This window comes from Lithobates pipiens, unplaced genomic scaffold (assembly GCF_037356315.1).
Source record: "Lithobates pipiens isolate NorthernLeopardFrog02 unplaced genomic scaffold, aLitPip1_a1.2 Scaffold_25, whole genome shotgun sequence".
In the NCBI taxonomy this organism is placed as follows: domain Eukaryota; kingdom Metazoa; phylum Chordata; class Amphibia; order Anura; family Ranidae; genus Lithobates; species Lithobates pipiens.
This window is the reverse complement of record NW_027507787.1, coordinates 5,161,518-5,183,965: the sequence shown is the minus strand read 5'-3', so window position 1 is coordinate 5,183,965 and position 22,448 is coordinate 5,161,518. Positions and strand designations below refer to the sequence as shown.

General features: G+C 39.7%; 1 protein-coding gene across 9 annotated transcripts in view; it reads right to left on the bottom strand.

Moving 5' to 3' along the window:
• Window positions 1-776: 776 nt before the first annotated feature.
• The window catches only part of ZMIZ1 (zinc finger MIZ-type containing 1), a 466,669-nt gene continuing 444,997 nt past the window's right edge, over window positions 777-22,448 (bottom strand). For all 9 annotated transcript variants that reach the window (XM_077453980.1, XM_077453978.1, XM_077453977.1 and 6 more), the window contains 9 exons: window positions 21,232-21,442; window positions 19,848-19,953; window positions 19,317-19,477; window positions 19,141-19,208; window positions 18,493-18,561; window positions 9,241-9,488; window positions 8,882-9,045; window positions 8,527-8,766; window positions 777-4,362 (listed from right to left, as the gene is read on the bottom strand). In XM_077453980.1, coding sequence (XP_077310106.1) covers window positions 4,255-4,362; window positions 8,527-8,766; window positions 8,882-9,045; window positions 9,241-9,488; window positions 18,493-18,561; window positions 19,141-19,208; window positions 19,317-19,477; window positions 19,848-19,953; window positions 21,232-21,442 — 1,375 coding nt within the window. In that variant the 3' untranslated portion in view covers window positions 777-4,254. The remainder of the gene's footprint in view (window positions 4,363-8,526; window positions 8,767-8,881; window positions 9,046-9,240; window positions 9,489-18,492; window positions 18,562-19,140; window positions 19,209-19,316; window positions 19,478-19,847; window positions 19,954-21,231; window positions 21,443-22,448) is intronic.

The following is a 22,448-nucleotide window of genomic DNA, read 5'->3' as shown; positions in this document are numbered from 1 at the left end:
TGCGCATGCGCACGGGAGCCGACACGCGCGACATCTTCGTCGTTGACGGTGCCGCACTCAGTGCGCCTGCGGTGCCTGTCTTTCGGCAAATATCTCCTAAACCGTGTAGGTTTAGGAGATATTTCTTGCCTTAATCTAGGCTTACCTGTAGGTCAAAGTGTGTTGTAAGGGTTTACAACCACTTTCATGATGCAGTTCGTTCACTAAGGTTCTTTAACACACCTCCTGAGGGCTTCAGAGAACAGCTGTAATTATGCAGAGATTAAATTACACACAGGTGGGCTACATTTACCATTTTACTAATAGGTGACTTCTGAAGGCAATTGGTGCCACTGGATTTTAGCTAGGGGTATCAGAGTAAAGGAGGCTGAATATAAATGCACGCCACCCCTTTCAGATATTTATCTGTAAAAAAAAATATGAAAACCGTTTATAAATTTTCCACTTCTCAATCATGTGCCACTTTGTGTTGGTCTATCAAAAAACTATCTCCATAATAATGTGGAAAATGTAAAGGGGTATAAATATTTTTTTCAAGGCACTGTATATTGAAACCCCCTTAATAAAGTAAATTCTTTAGTACAAAGAGGAAAAAGAAATGGCTTCCCTTATGTCATTTTACTAAAAACAACCAATAATAAACCATATAAAGTATCTGACAACTATAGCAACTGGACATTTCAGATTTATTAAAAAAGGGCAAAGAACTAATGAAGACAGTATAAAATGTGTAGGCGGTACTCTTTAAATATATAAAATGAAAACTTAACACAGTGTACAGTTTGATCTGAGTACATATTTATTTGATAAATATAAGGTGGACACAACTAACTACATACAATTTTTGCAAGACTAAAAAGCACAATTACGTTATTTTTGAACATTTTATGCCTTCACTGCCAAAGACACAAATCGAATGGTCTCTGGCAGTGAAGGGGATACAAATATGAATGATTAAATTGTACATACAATGTACAGACAAAATACAGTGGCCCTTTTGTATGTTTTATTACAGATTGTACCATATTTTTTTGTAATTTCCCTATCTGATCATTATAATATCAAAAATTGTACAAAGAGAATTTGGTTACAATCTTTTCTGATTTTTTTTTTCCCCATGATCCACTATTATCTTCATTGTGTGTATGTTTCTGTGTGTTTTATATGTAGCACCTTTAAAATACACAGGACTATGCATGTCAGCTAAAATATTACGTGTACATAATTAAAACTAAAGAAAGATGTAATTTGTCTTCACAAAGGGTCAGAGTATTATACAGGAGTGGAAACAATGTTGTGGAATCACACAAAATGCACCCAGACCCATCACATTGCCCCCACCCGTCCCCAAATATAGGATCATTTCCACGCGGATGGAAACACAGGGGGGTTTTTTGTTGTTGTTTTTTTTTTTTTCGCTTTTTTGTTTTTGGTTGTTTTTTTTTTTTACATTTTTCTAAACACCTTTTTTTTGCAAAATAAAAAAACAAACAAATGCACATTCCCAGGAAAATGAATGTGTCTGTGTTTTATGTCTCTACTGCTCATATACATTATTTACATAGGGTCTGTGAAGTCCATTCACCCTTTCCAATCTGAAAGGGCTAAGCAAAAGCTGGCAATGCTATAAATCCCTTTTTCCCCCTCTTTACAGCGAATGGTTTAACGTGATTCCAGCTAATAACTGATCTGACAGCTGTTTCTCATAAGCATTTTTGCCTGTACTACTGCCCGCACTCGTATATGCCAAAGTCAGATGTGGCGAGAGGCTCAACCTTCATTTTTTTTTTTTTTTTTTTTTTTTGGGATATGCAAAAAATAAAATAAAAATAAATGATTGGATCATAAACTGGGATTATTTAAATTATTTGTGCTGGAATATTTTGGCGTACTAATGAATCGTGCAGGCAAGGGGTATCTGGATGGCTTTAGCCTGCAGGACCTATGGTCTCAGAAAGCGTTAAAAGAAAAACGTCTTGTAGCACTCCACTAGAATGTCTAGTGCAAATGGAGTTCAGCCGAGTTCTGTGCACCATAGGCCATGTAACCAAATTTTGGGGAACACTCTGGGGGGGGGGGGAAGGTCTTTAAGACAGGATATGTAGACTTGCTTTGTTTCTGGGAAGAAATATAATACATTTTACAGGTGTTCTCACTTTTTACAAAATGATAGTTGTCGCTTTTAACTGCTGCAGGAGTGGAGAGTTGTGCTCAAAAGCAACATCACTATCCCTTCACAATAGGATTGGGCCAGTTCTGCAGCAGTCATGAAGACAACGCATTTTGGGTTGAAGGCGTTCCCCTGTCAAACAGCAACTCTTGTTTTTTTTTTATTATTTATTTATTTATTTTCAGTTTATGAACCATCTATTACTTCTATGGTAACGTAAAATGGGGTCCAGAGCATAAATTATTGCATGCACAGCTGCACAAAACTTAGTTCTAGGGTTAAAGAGGGGAGATGTGTCACGTAAACTTGGCAAAAAAAAATAAAAACTGCATGAGAACAAACCAGGTTACAGGCAAGACATATTTCTAAAATATCTGAACATATTTACAATATTTCCTTTAAAATAATGATTTGCATATGAACAGCGCTGTGTGCTGCCATCTTACCTTGATAAAGATACAGAAAGTTTTAGAAAATGAAAACATTAAAAACACAAATAAAACAGAGGTGCATTTATAAAAAAAAAAAAAATACTACATTTCTACACAATGAAGACCAAAAAAGAAAAAAAAAAAGGAATTTCAAACTGTTGGATGGGAAAACAAATGGGTACGTTATTAACTCGACAACCCCCCCCCCCCCTTTTTTTTTTCCTTTGTTTTCGTTAAATAAAAAAATGTACAAAATACAACTTTGGTGATAGAAAAAGAAAGCAAGAGCCAACAAAATATAGTTGTTTGGTGTGTCAGTCATATCTGTACAACAAAAACAAACAGGACAAAAAAAAATATGTAAAGGACGTGATCTCATAGCTGGGAGACGCACACAGAGAAATGAGCACGAGAGGAGGAGATGCGTCCAAACAGCCAATAGGAAATGTCTGCCTCTGAACCTCTCAATGCTAAAGTGGTCTGTGGGACACTTGTTAACCCTTTTACTTACATAACAGGCCAGCAAAGGAGAAAAGCAGTGGAAACGTTAACAAAGACAAAGTAAATAACATTGATTGGCACACATGCACTTCTGTACAAATATAACAACAGTTTTACAGAAGCAAGCAGCATTAACACACCAGAAGCACAGAAACCGGGTCAGATTCATGCATTTAGACGCCCACCCCACACCTCTAGAAGGTACCTTGACCACAAGGTGGCTGGGAAAGAAGATTGCACAAATAACACACATTTTTGTTTATGTGGGTTTATATTAAAAAGGGAAATGGTCTCCAGGCAGGTAAAAAAAAAAAGGCCAGTTATTGTTATTGTGTAACAGTCTTGTTGGGTTAAGCAAAATTATTAACAAAAAAAAAAAACATAACCCTTAAGCTGCTCTGTCTGAACCAACTTCAATGCCCTTTTTTGCAGCCTAAAACAAAAGATTTAAAAAAATGAGAACGACCAGGCCATTTTGTCCCTTAGCGTCCATGGTCTTTGTGCAAGTCTGTGCACTAAGGAAAACACGAATGTCTGATTAAAGGCCTAGGGAGACGTGTTTAAAAATGCCACAATAAAAACAGGAGGAAGTGTACCCCAGCAACAAACAAAAGATGCAGGAGATCCCCAGCAGAGCTGTCCTCAGCACTTGTTTGTGGTGTGAGCACCATGTCTGCCCAACCTGCTCACTGCTCGGGAACTTTGTGCTTTGTGTGCGTGTGTTTGTTCCATCTTTCTTCCGAAGTCACGGTACATTTCTTCTCCTCCAGCTGGTGTGAGACTGGTGGTGGTGTGGGAAAAGGGGATAGCACTGGGCATTGGGAGGTGCCATGTCTTTTAGGACCTCCACCACCGATACTACTTCTTGTTGACTTTCTTAGTGAAAGCCTTGCTTTCTAAGTTTTCCATGTATAGACCTCGGTGAGGGGAAACCAGGAAGCACCATGTGTGATGTCTGCAGGCAGCCTGAAGCCCACTGTTGCCTTTTTGGAGCGTCACTCAAAGTGCCATTAGTCTGAGGCAAACACAGCCACAAGCTTGCTGGAAGGTTAGACAAGATGGACTAGGAGGTGGAGTTTCCAGAATTGTGCCTGCCGTAGTGTGTCCCGATTGGTTGGATTATGGACTGGGGAATGGGGAGACAGCTGCAGTTTAGTTATTCTCAAACAGTGAGAGAAGGTCATCATTGCTGTTGTTGGGGAGGTCTGGAGGATCCAGGTACGATAGAAGCTCATCGGGGTTGGCTAACTCTGGAAGCAGCTGTAGAAAGAATAAGAGAAAAAAAAATCATCAGACCATTAATAACCATTTGATAAATATCGTATACTGTTTATTATCACTACTAAATACAAGAGAGATACACATTCTTAGGTTTTTATGTGCTCCTAGAAGTCTAAACGTTGGCTAAGGTGTCATTTGCATTCTGCTAAAAATATAGGAGTTGTATCTAGAGAAGTAGAGTATGGCACCTACACTATTTACTGAGGGTATAGAAGCAGTCATTTTATTTCCTATTTGTTCTTCCAGAGGTGGTGTCAGATGGGAACTTATGTTAATACTTTTTAAAGAATACCTGTGCTAAGAGACACATGTGGGCTACACTACTAACCTCCTTCTGGAAATGCTAGCAGCCTCGTAGTCTTTGGTTTTCGTACTTCCTAAAGTTTTGCTATAGAACAAACTTACAGCCAGTGATCTCCGAGACGCCATTCACACTGGAAATTGTGTGACTTTGATGCAACTTTACACTCTCTGGATCAAAGCCGCATCAAAGTTGTCGTGCGACTAAGTGCCACTGAAAATATTGGGCTGTGACTTGTCATGTGATTTTGAAGTCCAAAGTTGCAGGACAAGTCGCACAAGTGTGAATGGAGCCTGAAACTGTATAATTGCTATGGGTATCAAGGCCATCAGAGCAACAGGACAGCCAGAAAATACTTTAGCCATTGCTATAGTTGCTGGTGTATTTGTATTGGTTCCATTTGTAAAAATACAATGTAGTTGAACAGAAGCTTCAGGATAGCCCTTCTTTACATGGCCCAGGATGTCAGTTGGCTGAGCCTTGATTGTTTTCTCATTTAAAAAAATAAATAAATCTGTGCCAACAGAAATATAGAGAGGATCTAATCCTGAAAAGCTGCTATGCTGACTTCTCTGTCATGGTATAGAACATGGTTTATTTCTCTGTTGGCCTTTTACAGTTACCATACCCCATTAAAGTGATTTGATTCCGCACATGGCAAACCTGTGATATGCTGAGCTCAGCTTTGCAGCAGGGCTCCTACTATCGCCAGTTCCCCATATTTTACTGTCGAGTTCACCAAAGTTCTCTGCATTCCCCATAACAATATATAGGCTTCTATTATCAGCAGCCTGGAAGGTTTTACCAGACAACTATAAAATCATTGCTGAGGATCTAACCTTGGCCCCAATGCACACAAAAAGTAGAAATGAATTTTAGGTAAAATTGAGCTTAAGCCTTTCCATGCTATTGACAATGACAACAGCAGATCCAAGATATAAACAAACTCCTGGATACTATGGCTGCCGACTATGGGTGGAGCTCAGGCATGTTCGCATGGTCCACGTGCAGAGTCCGCCAGGAAGTCGGCCCAGCGCTGCGCTAATCACAGGTAGTGAGACATTGCCCGATCTCTGCAGCCTTGGATCGGGACAATATCTCACTGCCTGTGATTAACGCAGCGCCGCGCCAACTTCCTGGCGGGCTCTACACGTGGACCATGCGAACACGCCTGAGCTCATTGTTACTGCCAACTATATAGTATTACAGCTGCTCAATCACGTCTACATGTAATCTCCCCTGTCAGGTATGAACCCAGAACCTCGGATCACTTCTGTGTTCAGAGCTGTCAATCCCCAGCTGGGATAAAAGTTGAACAGTTTCAACAGAGCGCAGAAGCGACTATAGGGGTCTAATAGGATCCTTGATATCTCTTTGAACACAACCTGTTCCCTGCACTATGCTATGACATAGTGGGTTTAATCAGCCTCCATGTAATAGCAAAAAAAAAAGAGAAAAAGAAACAAAGCTTTAAACAGATTATTAAAAAACACAAAATCCTAAACGTTTTGCCCTTCAACCTCTATGTAAATATGAACGCTAATGTGCAAGTTAGATGCCAATTGTGATACGATGGGGTGGGAAAATAACTCTAAGGCCATCAGTTACTATTTTAAAGTTGTGGAGTTCAGAGTTGTAAGGTTTAAACAATTTTGGACATTTCATCTCCAGTTACCGTACTTGACAAAACCTCATTTTAGATTTTACCAAACAATTGGATATATTGTGTCTGTGTGCACTAAAATCAATGAAACTCATTTTTATTTACTAATTTTAACGAATTAATTAAACAATTTTTTACTGAACAGTAGCACAATTATTATGCGACAAAAAAAAATTGTAACTGCCCCCATTTTATTATATAGGGTCTCTGCTTTCAGAAAATGTATCATGTTTTGGTGGTTTCTAATAATCTTTCGGGCTAAAATGCCAGGGAAATAAATGGCCTGATGGCAAAAGGGTCAAATTGTACTAAACATTGGGTCAGACAGCTAGATAACATGCAATTAAACATATTGCATCTAGACAGCCATCTAATAGACAGAAATGGGGGTAATTAGTACAATAGATCTCCTTAAAAAGGAGACCTATTACCTCTACCTCTGCATTAGAGCTCCCTTTAGTGGCAAAACGTGTGCATTGCAACGTGTACAAATTCAGCTCTACAAATGTGTAAGGAGGTCAATTTATGAAGAATGTAAGCGTTTACTTTTTCCAGCTTAATTTGCTAATGAATTGAAAGGACCTGAAGATAAAAATGAAGGAGACAAATTTCAAAAGTAGGAAAAAAAATGCAGCCACAATGATTTAATTCAGAGGAGAGGGACTGAGATAAAGACATTGGCATGTGTAGGAGAGGTGGACAGAATTAGGAAGGCTTGGTGTGAGTTACTTCAAGATAAAAATTAATAGGGTGGGGTAATATTTTCTCAGCTTGGCATCTTTAGAACAAAATTACTGAATCTGAGCCTAATGCATGTTGAGAAAACTGGAAAAAAAATTTGATGTAAAATCAGATGTACATATGATAAGGATCTATGAAAAAAAAAATAGAAAAAAAAATGATATGCAGTTATGAAAACTTGTGAAAATAAATAACTTCAATGCCTGTGCCCTTCAACTCTATGAACAGTCCCTAAAATATTGGACTTCATTTTTCTAAACCTTACAGCTGTAATTTTCACACAAATGCTACTATATCACAACACATGCTTACATTGCCTATTGCTGACCATACACATACATGGGGAGACAAATTTTTTTTTTTCCAGCTGACTTGCATCCAATTTGCTTATATGTGAACCCGGCCTAAAGTACAAACTACAGGCAAAACTTTTTTTTAAGGGAGGGTATTAACCTATATGAGATTTTTTTTTTTTAAACCATCTTTGTCCCATTGCAGAAATTTCCTGGCCTATAGCCAAACATGAAGTGAGAGGAAAGCCCTGCATATTAAGGAAATTCCTTAGGGGGCCCCCAGGTTACCAGTGTCCCCATTGGACGATCCCCCCTATTACTTTTCTGGGGACAACCCAAAATGTGGGATTTTCTTTTACTTCCACCCTCAAATATAATCGTAAACAGGGCAAATAGAGAGAATTAATCTTCCTAATGGGGGCACAGACAGCAATAAAAACTTACAAGAGTTCTAATACCTCTGCACTCCCTCCAAAACTTAAAAAAAAAAGTTTTGCCTTTTAGATATACTTTAAGTTAGGGTTTTTGTGTGATTGTACCAGAGTAATGTGCACCATGGTTCACGAGAACCTATAGATTGAAGCACAGAAGCCCAGGAGAATTACACATTCAAGAAAAATTTAAAGCAGCTTCCTTTAACAGGATATCAAGAGGGACGACAGTTGCCACTGGCAACTTTTGTATTGTGTTTTACTATGTACATTCCAAGACATAACACTTAAAATCAATTGATATAATTGTGGGACAGTAGATGTGATTTAAAGTCAAGTCAGGTCACTCCGTACCTAAAAACTCTTCTGCCTTTTGTATTTTCACATATGTATATCCTTCTCTGAACTGTATGAGTTTTGCATCGCCAGCAGCTGAAATACATGGCTGTTATATTACTAGATTTAGTGGATTAAATCACATGTAAAGCCTTCAGATATTATAGAAAGTCTCCTGAGCCCTATTTGTAGTTCTAAATAAATTGTATCCTTCTATTGGACACATGTGCCTTGACAAATCTATTGTCTTAAGGAGTCAAAATAATGGCAGAGTAGCTTCAGATACAGGAGTACCAGATGAGAAGGTACTTTCCAATGAAAAGAAAATCATCTCTGTATCTCTTGCAATATATGACAATATACAATGAATAGACTTACATCCAGCGATGGCTCTGGCATATCAGGAGGTCCCTGTCCACCAGGCTGACCTTCTAATACCGATGAAGGGTTAAAGGCCATATCCCCATGCCCATGGCCAGCAGATTGTTGTGGATGTCGAGGTTGAGGTGCTGGTCCACCATGATGTAAAGGCTGCCCAGGCTGGCTTCCTGGGTGAGGTGGGTGTAAGCCCTGAGGCATGGCGCCATGAGGCTGATCAGCATTTCCTACATGAGGAATCTGCAGAGAAGAATATTGAGGAAAAAAAACAATTATGACCCTTTGACAATAAATATATAAAAGAAGAAGAATGCCATTCCTGAAATGGACTGTAAACAGAGCAAGCACCACTTACGGAGTCCTGCATGGGGTGACTGAGTGGTTTGTCCAGCGAAGACATCCCACCAGGCATGTCAGGGGGGTGCGAGAGCTGGGGCCCATGCATAAAGTCGTTCATTGTTGTGCCACCTGGCGCTCCATGAGGGAAGTCAAAGTTGGCATGACCCTGGTAACTGTTACCTAAAATGAAATGGATGCATAAAAAAAAGGGGGTTTTACTAAATGTATTTCTTGTGATTCTGCAGGTATTATTGGGCTAAGCATCATTAAACTAATGGACAGAGCGTTGAATGCAGTCACAGGGGTTCAGGGATGTACAGATGATTTATAATAGAAAACATACCACTGACATAACAATACACAATCAAGTCTTACCTTGTCCTACATACTCATTGGAGCTTCCTCCACCAGGAGGTGGTGGCAAAGATGGATATGGTGAAGGGCCAGGCCCCAATGCTGCAATCATCTCCATGACATTGGGCATGATCATCTGACTGGGACTCATAGTCTTAAACCTCTTGGAGGGCATTCCATCAGGATCATCTTTGATGTGAATCTCCGATTTGATAGGTACCGGCCGCCAACTGCACGTGGGATCAATGGTCACTTCTTCAAACTCTGAGCTGTGAAACAAACAATATTGTGTTTGTATACCATGCACAGAACTGTGACAAATGCATCCTCCATTTTACACCATTTTAGGAAGTCCTAGAAACACAAACTATGTTCCTGTAGAGGATATAGAACTGTAGCTTAAATGCTGAACTCCAGGTATGAACTTGGTTGCATACTTACATTGGTTCAGCTTAGACCAATGTAAGTATGCATATTTCATACCTGAATGAGCATATTCACTGTAGTAGTAGCAAGTGCAGCTATCCTCTGGGTCTTGTGCCAAGTGCTGCTCCATGGCATACTGACCACAGGGGTTTGCTCACTCTGCACTGCTGCCACTCACAGAATTGCCTTGTATTTTTGCAACGAATACGAGGCATTCTCTAATTGGACAAAGTGGAGGGGAAGAGGATGACAGAACCGCCACTTCCCCAAATCATAGAATGCTTTATACTCAGTGAAAAAAATATACAATGCATCCGGATACTGGCGCCATAGGACCCAGAAGAATGCAGTGTTCTATGTAGTGGTGCCCACTACTACATTGATGGTCAGCTTTTTCAGCACTCCCTCAAGTATAACATATACATAAGCTGTGATATTTTGAGGTTTTGGATCACCAGACAGCTGACTTCGTAAAAGCAAAGTGTCCGTTATTCAAAAAAAATCAACAAAAATACCTTTCAGCCAGTGTTCATTTCATTGACGAAAATTTTGGTCAACTAATTTAACACTATTTTAGTCCAATAAAATCCCACTAAAACCATTCAGATGACTAGAACTAAAATGGCCAATCTGGCCTACAATTATTATTATTATTTTTTTGCAGAACTTTAAAATAAGACATACAGAGAGGAAGAAGTATAGTATGTTGCTAGCATTAACACAGCAGTTATTGTGTGTCTGAACCCCCATAACAAAGTTTTACTACCTTTTGATTCTATTAACAGATTGTTATTTTTTCACTTTTTTTGTAATTGAGTGACAACACTGTTAGTTTTACAATTAGATCAAACCGGCGCATGGAAAGGGTAGTTTAAGACAGTGTTTCTCAACTCCAGTCCTCAAGGCGCCCCAACAGGTCGTGTTCAGGATTTCTCTCAGATGAAATGGCTGTGGTAATTACTAAGGCAGTGAAACTGGTCCAATCACCTGTGCAAAATAATGGAAAGCCTGAAAACATGACCTGTTGGGGAGCCTTGAGGACTGGAGTTGAGAAACACTGGTCTAAGACAATGTTTCTCAACTTCAGTCCTCAAGTACCCCAAACAGGTCATGTTTTCAGGCTTTCCCTCAGATGAAATGGCTGTGGGTTTTACTAAAGCAGTGAAACTGATCAAATCACCTGTGCCAAATAATGGCAAAGCTTCAAAACATGACCTGTTGGGAGTACTTGAGGGCTGGAGTTGAGAAATATTGGTCTAAGAGATGTCGTTATAAACAGACTAAATAGAAAGCAAATTAAATAAAGGTTTATTCTAGCAAACACATCACTTCTAGTTCCACCTAACTACTTCCAGGCTCAGCATATTGGTACACTTTACAATTCAGCCTCCTCCAAAATCCTTTTTTTGTTTGCTGAAGTATCTGGCTTAAAGGGTGGCTGTATTCACTCTGAAATAGGTGAATGGTACTCCTGTGCTAACAAAAATAGGATCCTTTTCTTGGGAGTACATCACGGGACACAGAGCAGATATAGCAGTGATGGCGAACCTTGGCACCCCAGATGTTTTGTAACTACATTTCCCATGATGCTCAACTACACTGCAGAATGCTTGAGCATTATAGGAAATGTAGTTTCAAAACATCTGTAGTGCCAATGTTCGCCATCACTGCGCTATAGTAATTACTATCTGGGTTATATGCCACCTATAGGTGGATGAACACTGGCACACCCAAAAGACAGGAAGTCCCCCCTCTATATAACCACTCCTATACAGGAAGTACCTCAGGTTTGTAGCAAACAATTCCCAAGAGGGGAGGGGCCTCAGTGTCCTGTAATGTACTCCAAGAAAAGGATTTTACAGGTTAGCTGTAGGAAAAGATCCTATTTTCTTTATCGTACATCACGGGACACAGAGCAGCTATAGTAATTACTATCTGGGATGTCCCAAAGCAATGCCCCTGAGGGGAGGGAGACACCATATCATCGAAACTGTCACCAAAGAAGAACCTACTCTGCTATTTCTAAAATGCTGAGGCCAAAGGCAGTATCTTCTATGTGATTGACATCAACCTGGTTAAAACCCTGTAGCTGTATAAACAAAAGACCAAACAGTGGTCTTGTACACCTGGGCCATTGACATCCGATGATGGATGGCCTAAGATATTCCCACACCTGGTAGAGAATCTCTCCCCCGAAAAATATGTTTTTTTTTTTTAAACCAAAGGCATCATTGATAAACTGGCAGATCCACTGCTAGATATTCAACCTGGATGCTGCCCTTCCTGGGCTCTTCTGGCAGCACAAACCAGGATTCTTGACTTGTGCCAACAGCTCAAGTAGACCCTGAGCGTCTGAACTACCTCTAGAGTAGGTAGCGATCTTTCTCCTGCTGACTGTGGATTAGGAGAAAAATAAAAGGCAAGACACTGTCCTGATTCAAGTGAAAAACTAGAAACCACTTTAAGCAATATAAATGGATGAGGACGCAACATCACCTTATGATGGGAGACCAAGAATGGCTCCTTGCATGAAAGAGCCGCCAACTCTGACACTCCACTTCGTGAAGTGATAGCAGCCAAAGAAGCCACCTTCTGAGATAAAAGGACCAACAGAATCCCCCGATTGGTTCAAAAAGTGGCCTCTGCAATTCGGCCATCACTAATATCATTGTTACCACCTTACAGATTCTTTGCAAAAGATGTGTCAGAATCCGAAACGGGAAAAAAAAAAAAACATCAAATAAGGGAGAACCAGACCTTAAGATGTTACCAGTACATATACCCGTTTTTGCAGTGGGACTCTTGTCCCGGACACAACTATCCCAAACTGTTGTAGAACTTGGAATCTAATAGATTCCCCTGCAGAGTTTCCCCTTGCCACTATCCTATACCTGGAATATGTATTGGTGATAGAAACAGCACATGTACTGTCTCAGACAGAATGTGATATACCTCTCCCTGACATCAGTGGTTATTATTTTCCAAATTCCTGAAAAGGAACAATATCAAGTACCAATTTATGCTCTGCAACAACCCAGAAACAGAGCCTTCTGGCAATGCCTGGATCTTCAAGTTCCAGACTGAGAATGAACCTCTACCAAGACCTGGAGTAGGGCTGTATATTAGAGAACGTGCTTTGACAGCTTCCTCCTGTAGAAATATATCGAAGGAACCCCTGGAAGTGACTGCTTCCCGAGCAAAGAGTATTGAGGTGTCTTCAGCAAGCCTAGCACTGGGGCCTGACGCTTTGATAACCTTCCGGAGCTGTGGCCAACCCAAAGGGAAGATTCACAAAAAAAAAAAAAAGACTTTCCACTGCAATTACAGAAATCTTTTATGATCCTGGAAACAAACCGCCACATGAAGATGTCCGTTTACAGATTATAGACCCTGAAATCTACCTCTTGCATAGAGGTCATCACTGAACAGTTTAGCCTATCTGAAACAGAAGGATATTAAGCGGCTTGAGATCTTAATCTAGACCTCTAGTCCCCATTTGGCTTTGGAACTGCTACCATTTGTCTTACAATAATGAGCCCATAACTTCTGCTCCAAGAGCAAATGCAAGGCAAAAGACTGATGACTCTGTGACAGACCCAGACAGTCCCAAGAGGTGCACTTAACTTACCAGGTTTCTGTCAGCTAAAGATGGAACAAACCACCTCAGAGACTGCCCTAAGTTTTTCTGGCCTAAGATACTCTCAAAACCCAGCAGCCTCCCAGGTGGGGAAAGCTTACAGCATCTGGTATCCCCGGGCAGTCTCCCATCTATATATCAACCAGGCTTGATCCTGCTTAGGCTTAGATCAACCGAGATCAGGCATGATGCGGCCGCAGTCTGATGAAAAATAAATGCGCCAGAAAACACTGCAATGCCAAACATCACAGTAACTCAAATGCACCCAAAACCACTGTCCATCGGGAGATGTGGACACCGCCAGATCCCTAAACCTAAGAGCGTTGCCCCTGCTTCCCCCATCTTCCTCTCTTTTCTGGAACCATTTAACTGATATAACAGGTAAATAATGCAACTACATTATCCAACCTAATATACAGTCCTCCAAGGATGCAGGCCTAAAACTATGTTGGTTTACCTCTATGCAACCCCTTAGGTATGCAAGTACCTAGGTACGCAAACATACAGGTATACAAGTATTCTTGCCATTTATGCATTTATGTATGCAGTACAAGGTTAATAAGAACACACACATGTACCCCCAGGCAAACAATCCCATATGCATGTAGTCCTATGCAAATAAGCACATATGTATGTAGTCCCAGGAAAAGTACATATGTATACAGCTTAATGTAAATAAACATACATATGCAGTACAAATGAAAACATGCCAGCATGTGTTTAAGCAATATGCATCTACGGAAGCATGTGTTTATGGAAGCATGGGCTTATACAAATATGCATTTAGGCAAAATATGAAAGTGTGCGCTGTACACACACATTCATGCAACATGTGCCCATGGAAACAAGAATTTTTGCAATAAGCAAGTATGCCTTTATGAAACGTGTTTATGCAACATTACGCAACACGTCTGCATCTTTATGCAACCAAGTATAACCATGTATATTTAAGCAAACATATATTAACATGTATCTTTATGCAAACATGTATCCTTATGTGATCATGTATAACCATGTATATTTAAGCAAACATGTATAAACATGCATCTTTTTGGCCATTTATGTGTGAAGCCACGTGATGTTTTATACATCTTGGAGCTTCCTTTCTTGTTGACCGGTGGTCCTTGTGAGAATATTTCCTATACAATTTCATCATCTATATCCATCTGGGCCTTACAATCTTTGGTGTAGAATCACCGACAAGCCCTGTTTGATTCATAGGGCGTATGTCCTACTGAATCTATATTTTCCGGTAAGCCTCAGTGTTATTGGTGACAGTGCTTCATCTCCCCTTTCCATGCACGTTTAGCGGTGGCTTGAAAATCACTATTCGGGGTGTCAAGATACATATGTTTCAGACATTTCATCCATCAAACCCTTCTCAATGGACTTTTTCTTATTTTTATTTTATTATTACTTTGAAATAAGTTTTTCACTGCATTTATATATGTGTATTGTATTTAATGGTTTAATCACTTGTTATCACTGCACTTATATATTGATAGTTGTATATTTTCACAATCATCCTATTTTTATTTCAATCACTTTTTCACTTTACTATTAGCAATTGTCATTTGCGGTGCTGACAGCTTCCCCCCTCCTTTTTGGACAGAGCGGTATTTATCAAATTTTTTACATGTATATTTATGCAAACATGAATAAACATGCATCGCTGTGCAACCATGCATCCTTATGCAACCATGATCATGTATCTTTATGCAAACATGTATATTTATGCAAATAGGTAAAATCTTGTATCTTCAGCAACCGTGCGTTTCAGCTAGTTTGCAAGAAAGCACCTGCTTAACTGCAGTTGGCCCCATACTAGACCTACAGGATTTAGCAAAGCACACATGTTGTATACTGGAGATAGAACTCCTTAAAATGCACCCATGCTCATGTTTTTCCAAACGTCCGTGGCTCTAAGTGTATGAATAAAGATGATGCTGCGCTGTCCTCAATAGCGTGAAAGACTAAACAATAAGTAACGCAATCAACATAAATGTGTAAATCTGTGAATAAATTAAGAAATATTTTGGAGTGTGCATAAATATCATGTTAAGGTGACTGATGCAATAAATATGATAATATAATTCATTATAAGTGGTAGATATATAGTCCCCAGTGATGGCGAATTTATTCCACAGGTGCAAACATTTTTAAGTGAAGGTGCTCTACTTCCTGCACATTCAAACAGTGAAAATGACTGGTTATTGATGTCTCTTCTTATAATATGTGCGACACCTCAGTGCACACACGTCTCTCACCTTACTGCTGTGCTGTAAGATAACAGCATTAAATAGATATCTTTCATGGGGGATCCCCGTGTCTCCTCTTTACTTTAGGGATCCACTCTGATGAACGCTGCCATGGGGACTGGATCTATGGCGATACTTCCTTAGCTGTAATTCTGGGATATTCACCTAGTCTCCTCCATGGTGGCAGTATATGAACAAAAGGGGCTCTGATAGTGTAACATAGTTTTTAAGGGGTGTTTTATTAAAAAAACATTTGAAACAATACAAAGAGTATACTCCATGAGCAGGGAGCTTGTATTCCGTCACTTCTGGTTAATCTGCCTCCCAATCCCGACGTGTATCGTCAGGCGACTTCATCTGGGGAATCCCCATTGTTTCAAATGTGAGTACAAATATGTTTTTTTTTTTTTAAATAAAACACCCCTTAAAAACAATATTATATTTGGATCCTGTCATATAAAAAAAAAGTTTGTCCTATTTTGTGCCAGGCGGACCCAACTGGACCATCCATTACTCTCTATGGAGCGGCTGAGGTCAACAGATGTGCGTCTTGTGCTGTTTTTAATCACAGTGTAGCATTTTACTGCTTTTTCATTAAGTATGGGGTGGTCATTTTAGTGTGACATGTGTCGCATGAATGTTCATATATATAAAATGTTAGGGTTGAAGCTGAACAAGCAATTTTAGTCTCTTCCCCAAAAATGTAACCACTTATTGACAATCTTTTCATTAAAAGACTGGATTTCATTAAAAACAGATTACAGTATAATGTAAAATATACATTCATCTCCACTTTATTAGGTACACCTGTTCAATTGCTTGGTAAAATTAATTGCTAATCAGTCAACCGCATGGCAGCAACTCAATGCATTTAGGCCTCTAGACGTGGTGAAGACAATTTACTCAAACCGAGCAGCAGAATGGGTAAGAAAGAGGATTTAAGTTTGAACGCATGGTTGTTGGTGTCAGACTGGCTGGTCTGAGTATTTCAAAAACTGCTGATCTACTGGGATTTTCACACACAAAAAAAGAGAAAATATCCAGTGAGTGGCAGTTGTGTGGGTGAAAAATCCACACAAACACAAAAAACCCTGCTGCACTTGGGAGTGGACCCAATACAAAGTACGTAGGCTATATCTCAGTCCTGGTTGTATAGATACACTTAGGCCGCGTACACACGCGCGGACTGTTGGCCCAACCTTGTCCGCTGAACAGTGTTTGGGCGGACAGTCCGCTCGTGTGTGGGCTTTCAGCGGACAGTTTCAGCGGACAGTTGGACGGACAAGGTTTTACGGAAATTCCGAAAAACTGTCCGCTGAAACCTTGTTTCAACGAACAGTCCGCCCGTGTGTAGGCTTGTTCGTCAAACTAAGTTCCGCGCATGCTCAGAAAGGATTTTCAAGCCGAAAGTTATAATGCAGTGTATAGGACGTCGTATTTTGCGTCCCGTCGTACGTGCCGTTCACGTCATCGCGCACGGTTTCAGCAAACTGTTCGTTCGTCGTGTGTGGCCATGTCCGTCCATGCTAAGTTTGAGCGGACTGTTCGCTCAAACTGTTGGACGGACAAAGTTGGGCCAACAGTCCGCGCGTGTGTACGCGGCCTTAGGCTTTCTGCACCCTTAAGAATGGGGAAGTCTGGAACAACTGAAACCACAAAAAGACAGAGAGGGTGTACAGACCTAATGCATTATCCTAAAACCAGTGCTTTATTAATGTAATAAATGGTAAATATTATACTCACAAGATGACAAATGTAATTAGTGAATCACATAGTACAGTGTCATTAGGTCCACATTGCATCATACATATCATGTGGTAGGTGAAGGTGAAGATCCAATAGGCCAACATGTTTAAAGGACTAGCCTCTTGTAGCTCTGAGGAGGAGGCTAGACCTCAAAACGCATTAGGCTATTGGATCTTCACCTTCTCCTACCACATGATATGATGCAATGTGGACTTAATGACACTGTACTATGTGATACGCTTGTTAAGTTTGTCATCTTGTGAGTTTAATACTTGCCATTTATTACATTAATAAAGCAATGGTTTTAGGATAAATGCACCAAGTTCATGTGCCCTCTCTGTTATTGTGTGGATGAAAATGCCTTGTTGAGGTCAGAGGAGAATGGGCAGACTGGTTTGAGATAGAAAGGCAAACGGCAGAAGAGGGGTAGGGTGGAGAGGTGAAGGGAGGGGTGGATAGCGGAGAGGTGGGGAGGGGAGAGATGGGAGGGGGAGGGTGGGAAAGGGGAGGGGACTATGGAGCTTGTGCCTTAAAGGGACAGGAGCATGCTTTATTTTTGGGGGGGGGGGGGGGTTCAACCACTTTTAATGTGACCCTAGCCTTATATTGGTTTATTGTTAACATGAGAAATGCAGGCCATGACCCACCAAAGTGTTGGGTGTCTATAAAACTATTAAATTCAGCCCTTAGTCCTTTATGGTAGATAGCATATCTAGGATTATTCTCCTTTTTTTATTCTCCCTTTTTCTCTTATACTCCTCATTCTCATTCTTGTTATAGCGAAAAATGAGCTCAACAAGTTACATGGATGACACTTCGTTATTAGTGGTTACGGTTTCAACATAAGTTCCAAAAGTCAGAGATACAAGCGTTCTAGATACAATTACCCTTTCTGAATATGTGACTTGAACAACTATATATTTTGACTAAAGAGACAGGATTCAGACTAAATTTTTTTTCTTTTGGAAATATAGCATGAATTAATGTATGAATACATAGAACTATGTCTATTTTGTGTATTTTCTTCTTAGTTTTATACCTGATAATCTCTGTATGTGGAATTACTTTGTTATGCTTTTGATACCTCAATAAAAGCATTTGTATAAAAAATAAATAAATAATAAAAAAAAAAGATTGAATTTGATTCTCCAAAAACAATAAAAAATAATGGCTTTATAGAGCATACAGGAAGATGGAAACACTTACTTCTGTATTGCATTCAGGATGCCCCACATATACTGATCTACCTCCAGACCTTCTAATAGGGCTGTTTTACTGAAAGAAAAGAAACATATATAAGTGTACAAAAACAACAAAATATTCATTTTCCACATGACCAGCATCTGCTGTTTATAATTAGACAATGATGTACAATGATGTACATTTCTACAGCTCTTACATCCAGGAAGATATGGAAGGGATGTCAACTTGGATTGCATCTATCCTGCGTAGAAAATGTATTACACATGACTGATTAAGTCCACATCTTTAAGAGTCACAGCCTAGAAGTACATGTTACAATGACTGCTGCAGCAGGACATTACCATCATTGTAGGTAGATATAAATATTCAAGCTGCCAATAGCTCACTTATTGCCAAACAGCAAGCTCAGACTGTTGCCGATACTGGTGCATGCTGGGATTGAAAGCAGATTTCAGATCGAAGGCTGAGCAGTGACTTGTCACTTGGTGTGAAATAACATACACAAGAAATTAGGGGACAAATATTGTGAAAGGTGTTATGTGACATAAAAGCTACACATTGCAACTGGGCAATATCTGTAGTCCTTTATATACTGAAATACAAAGACAATAACTAGCATGGACATTAAGCACATAGAAATTGTACACTCACTTGCATACAGGACACCGCCACGTTCCTCGCTCACAGTTCAGTTGCAGATAGGATTCCAGATCAAAGCACTGCACACACAAAGAAGAAAATGTTATATATTTATACATGCTGCTGATTTGTCACAATAGTTCTGGACAACACTATTTTGAAACAGGTGGTTAGTCTGATGCACTGACCTGTACATGTTTGCAGTCATGTCCCCGTGCAGGCAGCTGGATCCGTCTGAACGTGATCGGGCATTTCAATGAGACTTTAATTGCCGTCTGCTCTACTCCATCCTCTCCATTTAGTGCTGCATTACCAGATGATGCTGCTACACTGCTGAAATTTCTCTTTACTGCAGAGACAAAACAAGCAGGGTGTCAGAAAAGCTTACTGTTCTCATTTCCCACTGCGCTCAATCTTGTTCTCTCCCAACGCAATATGGAAGACTTTGAGTGGTCAATACTAGCAAAGATCTGTTTTTCCTTCAAACATTTTTTAGTCATATAGATCATGGTAGGCCAGGGTTTCACAAAAGGCAGCCCTTTTTTAAGCGGGGCAGAAAAATGTGCGATTTTGCACGTGCTACCACACTGTACAAGCCCTAAAATGTAGTTTATGAAGCAGAATTATTTGGTATATAGGTTGTAAATCCTGTCCTCCCAAATCCTTTGCTAGCACAAATTTCCCTCCCCAAAATCCCCCAACCAAGAGAGTGAACTTACTTTTTGTGATACAATGTTCTGCTGGTAGAAGTCTCTTCTTTAGCAGACCCTGCAGTACTGACCGTACTGAAGGCCGGTGAACTAACTGCAGCACAAACAAGTGTGACTGTGGAATAAAGAAGAAAGCTCTATTATGGTCAGCGTCAATAAAAAATCTCATTGTTTTACTATATAATCTTATGGCATAACATCTGGAAAAATCTAAAAGGGTAATATAAGCCTAAACATGACCTAAGCCCAGAAAAAAATAAAAATAAATAAATAAAATTAAAAAAACATTTAGGGTACTATGGGTAAAAAAGGAAATGCAGCTTTTTTTTATATATATATATATATTAATACACAAATACAAAAAGTTATAACAAAAACCTTTAAAGCTGAACGCCATCTTTTGATATACTTTACATAGTTTGTTTGTCCCTCACCAACATGTGAGGCCACTGGATGTGCTGTATAAAAAACTGTATGTAGCTGAAGCTATTTCCGGGTTCTAGCCAAGACTTCCAGTCTCATACAAGAAACACAGTAGAGTCTATCTGATCAGCGCTCAGCCATTTAGAGAAAGCAGTGTATTCTAGCAATGTATACAAAGCTTCCTTTGACTGGCTGGCCAGAGAGGCGATGATGTCACAACCTCTGACTCAGCCACAGGAAGCTTTGTATTCATTGCTAGAATACATCGGATAGTTAGTACAACCGCTCCTCCTGAGTTCTTCATTTTTTCTGTGGTTTAGCTCATTATATCAGAAACAAAAATCGATAAATTGTAACTTTTTTACCATTTGATTGCGCGATCTGGATGCTGGCATATTTTGGAGAGACCCTGTGTGATTGATGTGTACCTTAGCTGCCCATACATGGATTAAAATTCAGCTGGTTCAGCAGGGACTGGCCAAATTTTGATCCATGTGTGGACACTGTGGTTGAACTACCGATCGACTTCTATTCACAACTACCCTGTGGGATTTTTGCTGCTCCATCAGATGCACTGCAAGGTATAGACTGCAGCGATGATCAGTTCATTCTGATGGTGGAAAGTCTCCCTGCTGTCTGAATACAAAGACAGGGTAGGGAAGGAGAAATTGGGTTCATTTTTTTTTTTTTTTTGTTCAACCTACTGGTTGAACGAAAAAAAATAATTAACTCATCTATGAGATGCCCAAGTTAGTTATATATGTTGTATAATGCTGACAGAAGACTGTTATAATATTATAACCAGTTATTGATCTTGCTTAATAGACTAGTTTACATATAGGAAATCAAAGAAGAGGATTCCAATGCCACTTTATATAGTCTAGTGTTGATTTCTTTAGAACATTTCAATATCAATAACACATCACGTTCAAATGTACGGAGAAGTCTCATTCAGACAGATAACACTTACACAGCAACAGGCAGTGACAGTAATCTGGATAGTGTTGCGGCCCGGTTGGCAGACATGTTTGAGGTGTAGGGGTTTGTGGGAAGTCTTGTTGTCACCCCTCTCAATGGTGAGAGGTGTGGCATTGACACTGACTTGTACAGATGCTGGCCAGTTGGTGTTCATCTGACGATCTTCATGGTGGTAGCATTTAAACTGCAGTTCCAGGTCAGACCTGTTTAGGATAGCAGAATATGTATGAAAAAAAAATTGTATACAACACATATTACGTTGTTACATAGTTGGTAAGGTTGAAGACACCGCCATCCAGTTCAACCTCGATGAGTGTGAGCCACTACTAATCTCTATGTACATAGCATTCTCTAAGAAACCCATCCTTACCTCTCTTACAGTAAAGAATCCCTTACTCAGTTTGAACTGCTTCTTGTCCAGCTTCATTGTGTGGCTGCATGTCTTCTTAGAGACCCAAAATTAATTGGTTTTCCTCCAATGATATAGTAACTATTTAAATATTTGTATATTGTGATCATATACCCTCTTAAGTTTGTCTCCTCCAGGGAGAATACGTTTAATGTATTGTAGTTGTTCCTCATAACTGAGGTCCTCCAGCCCCCTTATTACCTTTATTGCCCTTCTCTGGACTCTCTCCAGTTCAAGGACATCCTTAATGGCATACTCAAGATGTGGCCAAACACGAGTTTTGTAAAGTGGTGAATTACAGTTTTATTTGAGTAAATAACTTTTTAATGCATGCTAATAGTCTGCTGGCCTTACTTGCATGCATGGCACTGCATGCTATTGCTGAGTCTATCATCTATTAGGATCCCAAAATCCCTTTCCATCCTCGAATCCCACAGAGGTTATTCCCCAACTAGTAACTTGCATTTATATTTTTTTAAAACTACCGGGCGATATAAATCTCCCTTACTATATCCGAATAAAATAAAATAAAAACACACGTTTTGCCTATAGTTCTACTTTAAGATAGCGGATATACTGCAGTGTTACAGACCTACATAGCAGGATCTCCGATTACAAAATTATGCAAGTCTGGGGAGTTATGGTGTACACATAGGTGGCACCACATCCAATTAGAATGCACAAAAAAAAAAAAAAAAACTGTAATCCATAGATGGACTTTTGAGGTGCTCCAAGAAAGTTACAAGATACAAAACAATGAAAATATAGGAGAATACACACCCTTCATACAATTTTATTTG